The sequence below is a fragment of the Propithecus coquereli genome, unplaced genomic scaffold (genome assembly GCF_000956105.1).
Source record: "Propithecus coquereli isolate 6110/MARCELLA unplaced genomic scaffold, Pcoq_1.0 Scaffold788, whole genome shotgun sequence".
Taxonomy (NCBI): domain Eukaryota; kingdom Metazoa; phylum Chordata; class Mammalia; order Primates; family Indriidae; genus Propithecus; species Propithecus coquereli.
The window spans coordinates 131,551-133,546 of record NW_012154040.1 but is presented as its reverse complement, the minus strand read 5'-3'; the positions used below and the strand labels follow the sequence as shown (position 1 = coordinate 133,546).

General features: G+C 37.8%; 1 protein-coding gene across 1 annotated transcript; it reads left to right on the top strand.

The window, feature by feature from the left end:
- Nucleotides 1-489: 489 nt before the first annotated feature.
- LOC105825181 (olfactory receptor 8K1) lies at nt 490-1,551 on the top strand. The gene has a single exon (XM_012662884.1). It carries the CDS (start codon nt 565-567, stop codon nt 1,522-1,524), a length of 960 nt encoding a protein of 319 aa, XP_012518338.1. The 5' UTR covers nt 490-564; the 3' UTR covers nt 1,525-1,551.
- The last annotated feature ends 445 nt before the right edge of the window (nt 1,552-1,996 follow it).

The following is a 1,996-nucleotide window of genomic DNA, read 5'->3' as shown; positions in this document are numbered from 1 at the left end:
GTTATAAGTGTGCCTGTCCCCCACATATTGTGCATTGTACCCATTAGGTATCAATTTACTCATCCCCTCCAACCCCCTCCCTCCTGCTTAATTTCCAATGAGTTTTATTTTCATATGCGCAAGAGGCTTCTTAATTGCTGACTTACTCATTACCCCATCAATAGTTTGGAAAATTTGTTATTCTATTGCTTCTTTAAACATTTGTGATGATTGTCAATAAGTAAAGTTTATGGTTTAGGTATAGATGTTTGTTTTACAAATTACTTAAAAATTTTAAAAGCTGAAATAAAATTTATGGCTAATTTGACATCCTTAAAGTGGCTTGGGGTCAAAAGAACTAGGCCATAATAGCGGCAACAACACTCACTTCAAGGTATCTTGCCCCTTCTAAAGCAACTTTAACAGAGTTTCAGTGAATGTGAGTGGAGCTATGGGTTTTGACCAGATGGGAGGAGGAGTCTCTACTGAGAATTTGTAGCTAGCACATCATATTTTCAATTCTCTTAGAAGACAGTGCTTCAAATATGATAAGTATTGATTTTATACCTTACACAGGTTACCAAGATGAACCATATGGAGAGACGCAATCACACTGCAGTGATCAAGGTGACGGAATTTATTCTCGTGGGGATCACAGACAACCCTCGGCTGCAAGCACCACTCTTTGGACTTTTCCTTATCATATACTTGGTCACAGTGATGGGAAATCTGGGCATTGTTACCTTGACCCGTTTGGACTCCAAGCTACACACCCCCATGTACTTTTTCCTTAGACACTTGTCGATTACTGACCTTGGTTATTCCACTGTTATTGGCCCAAAAATGATGGTAAACTTCGTTGTCCACAAAAATACCATTTCCTACAATTGGTGTGCCACTCAGCTAGCATTCTTTGAGATTTTCATCATCACTGAACTGTTTATTCTATCAGCAATGGCCTATGATCGCTACGTAGCCATCTGTAAACCCCTTCTCTACGTGGTCATCATGGCAGAGAAAGTACGTTGGGTGCTGGTGCTTACTTCCTATCTCTACAGCACGTTTGTGTCACTATTTCTTACAGTTAAGCTATTTACTCTGTCCTTCTGTGGCTCCAACGTCATCCATTATTTTTACTGTGACTGTCTCCCTCTGATATCCATGGTCTGTTCTGACACACATGAATTAGAACTGATCATTTTGATCTTCTCTGGCTGTAATTTGCTCTCCTCTCTTTTGATTGTTCTTATATCCTACATGTTTATTTTTGTGGCCATTGTCAGAATGAACTCAGTGGAGGGGAGGTACAAAGCCTTCTCCACCTGTAGCTCCCATCTGACAGTGGTGGTCGTGTTCTATGGGACATTATTGTTTATTTACCTGCAACCCAAATCCAGCCATACTTTTGATATTGATAAAATGGCCTCTGTGTTTTACACCCTGGTGATCCCTATGCTGAATCCATTGATCTACAGCCTACGGAACAGAGAAGTAAAAGATGCTCTAAAGAGAACATTAACTAATCGATTTAACATTTCCACTTAATATCTTAATGTTCAGTTGCACAGTAGGGTTCAACAATCTTAGTTTAATACTCTGTGAAACCAATTATAGCATCAAAAAGAAATATTTTACCTGCTTAAGTTTTCCTCCCTTTCTGGACAAAACACTTCCTCTTACATCTTCTCCACCTCAGTAGAATAAATACTGTAGTCAGTTAATATAAGCCCCAAGTGATTTTCACAATAATATTAGAACCTATATTATTTATAAGTAAGCCAAATCATCCCAAATTTTTGGTTGAACTTAGACTTGTAGAGATAGGGAAAAAAAAGTCTTAAATAGTTAATATGGAGCAAAATTCACCAGAATATTAGTAATAGATATCTTATAGCAGTCACTGGGTATTACAGATAAATTACATTGAACCATGGAGAATATGTAGGCTAGGCAGGTGGCAAGAAACTAAGTAATATGTGTTTATAACATAACATGCAAAGACTGTTTTAAAAATCTA